The following is a 1,789-nucleotide window of genomic DNA, read 5'->3' as shown; positions in this document are numbered from 1 at the left end:
AAACATAGGAACGCATAATCAGAGAGAGCATCTCCAGTCCTAAGCCCTAAACCCTACACCCTCCGAAATTCCCCTCATTGAAGGCATCTGCCGAAGCCCAAAACTTACTCAAAGGGGGCCGAATCCTTCTCCGCTGCAGGTTTGAGTTGACAGAAAAGTACAGCATCCTTTGTTAAAGTTTCTGTCGGTGTTTCTTCACCTCCGCCTCCCCCTTCAAGTAAATTCGGGCTAGCTGAAGTTACTACTTTAGTACACCTTCCAATAACGCACCCTATTGTAGTGCTGTTAGACCCGAGAAGATATGCTAGACTGGCTCCCGCATCATCCGCCCAGATATTTTGCCACGCCTCTTCGGTCTTGGGGTATGTTTTGCTTTTGAAAAAATGTCAGCAAAGCACAGCACAGGTGCATAGTGAGAAATGGGTTGCAGAGAAGGCGACGCAGCTGCCTACCTGTAAGTTTGATTTCAATGGCGTCGCATTTTGCTATACAAGGAATAGATATGATATTTGTCTGTAGTGATAGTGAATGCGGCATTGACTCACTTGAAGACTTTCAGTCCCGCTTCAAGAGCTCCCTGCAGCAATTGACGGTAGTCGAAACTGGCCTCCGACTCGGATTCGTGCTCAAAAGAGTAATGGAAGCGCTCCTTCTATACGCCAAAACGATACGTAGAAAGACAGGACAGATTCTCGTATCCGGCAGCTGAATGACTGCACAGTTTGCGTCAGGCTGTAAAGTGTGGTTTAGAGCGGCTGTTGCCGCAGCACGAGTGCCGGTAGCAACCGCTCAAATTCACTGGTCAGTTGGTTGTTTTGCTCACCAGTTCGGTGGTTATCAATGCAGTGCAGTTCTGCGCAGTTTGCTGTTCTTCGGGTGCTACTTTTGCCGTCAACTCAGTGACGAGGCTTTCGTCCTTTGTGACCTCACTGATGTGAACTGGGAGCTTTCCATTCCGGGCCAAGTTGGCGGACAAGTAGGCGTCTGCGGCGGAGAAACAGGAACAAAGTGGCAAGAGGGAATACAGCAATGAGGCAACTAGGGGCCCGCCGCAGCAGAGTACTTGATAGCTTGGCGTCAAACGCGAAGGAGAAAAGCATGAAGGGTGAAATGGAGCGGAAAACATGCTCACCTTCATCTACATCCACTACCTTAAATTTATACGCTGTAGAACCCCCCCCTCCCTCGTTAGTGTCCTGCTGTGCCGCTGATTGGAGCACACCGAGTGCGACGAGGCACACTGCTGCTGCCGTCTTGCAGAAAGAAGCCATGGTTGTGAAAGAAGAGAGAGAAGTCCAATATCTGTTTTCTTTCAAAAAGGAACAGAAATAAATATGCACAAATTAAGGAGTTCAGGAAAGTGAAGCAGAGAAGTCGGAGTTCCTCGGCTGGTCCTCAAGTCTCGTGCACTGCGGATGGAGCAGTACGGAACAATAGTGCCGAAAATGCAAGCAAAGCTTGAAACTAAATATAATTAATATTAAAATAATGTAATACAATAAAATTTCTATGTAGAATTGTTGTGTGCCTCGTGTTTATCGCCGTTTATGAGGGCTCGTGTCGTCCCCGACGGAAACCGCGTGCTGTGCAGAGGCACTGCAATGGAGCTGAAGTGGAAACAGCAGAGACCTTTTTAGATCGAAGATGACAAATACAATACTAGTAGAGATACGTGGAAGTACTGTAGGTAGAAATTTAAGATAACAATGTCAAGAATGCTCGGCGGTCCACCAGGCTGCCTGTGAGTGATGCTGTAATGACCTCGGCGGTCAACTACTCTTAACCCCAA

The 1,789-nt window shown here is 47.8% G+C and overlaps 1 protein-coding gene across 1 annotated transcript; it reads right to left on the bottom strand.

The window, feature by feature from the left end:
- Positions 1 to 541: 541 nt before the first annotated feature.
- Positions 542 to 1,271, bottom strand: EMH_0039250 (uncharacterized protein; the record flags this gene model as incomplete). Its single annotated transcript, XM_013495372.1, has 3 exons — positions 542 to 652; positions 824 to 984; positions 1,133 to 1,271. 3 exons carry the CDS (start codon positions 1,269 to 1,271, stop codon positions 542 to 544), a joined length of 411 nt encoding a protein of 136 aa, XP_013350826.1.
- Positions 1,272 to 1,789: the final 518 nt, after the last annotated feature.

The sequence above is a fragment of the Eimeria mitis genome, genomic scaffold, assembly GCF_000499745.2.
Source record: "Eimeria mitis Houghton genomic scaffold, Emh_scaff1546, whole genome shotgun sequence".
In the NCBI taxonomy this organism is placed as follows: domain Eukaryota; phylum Apicomplexa; class Conoidasida; order Eucoccidiorida; family Eimeriidae; genus Eimeria; species Eimeria mitis.
Note: the sequence above shows the minus strand (reverse complement) of the source record. Positions and strands in the feature narration are given on the sequence as shown.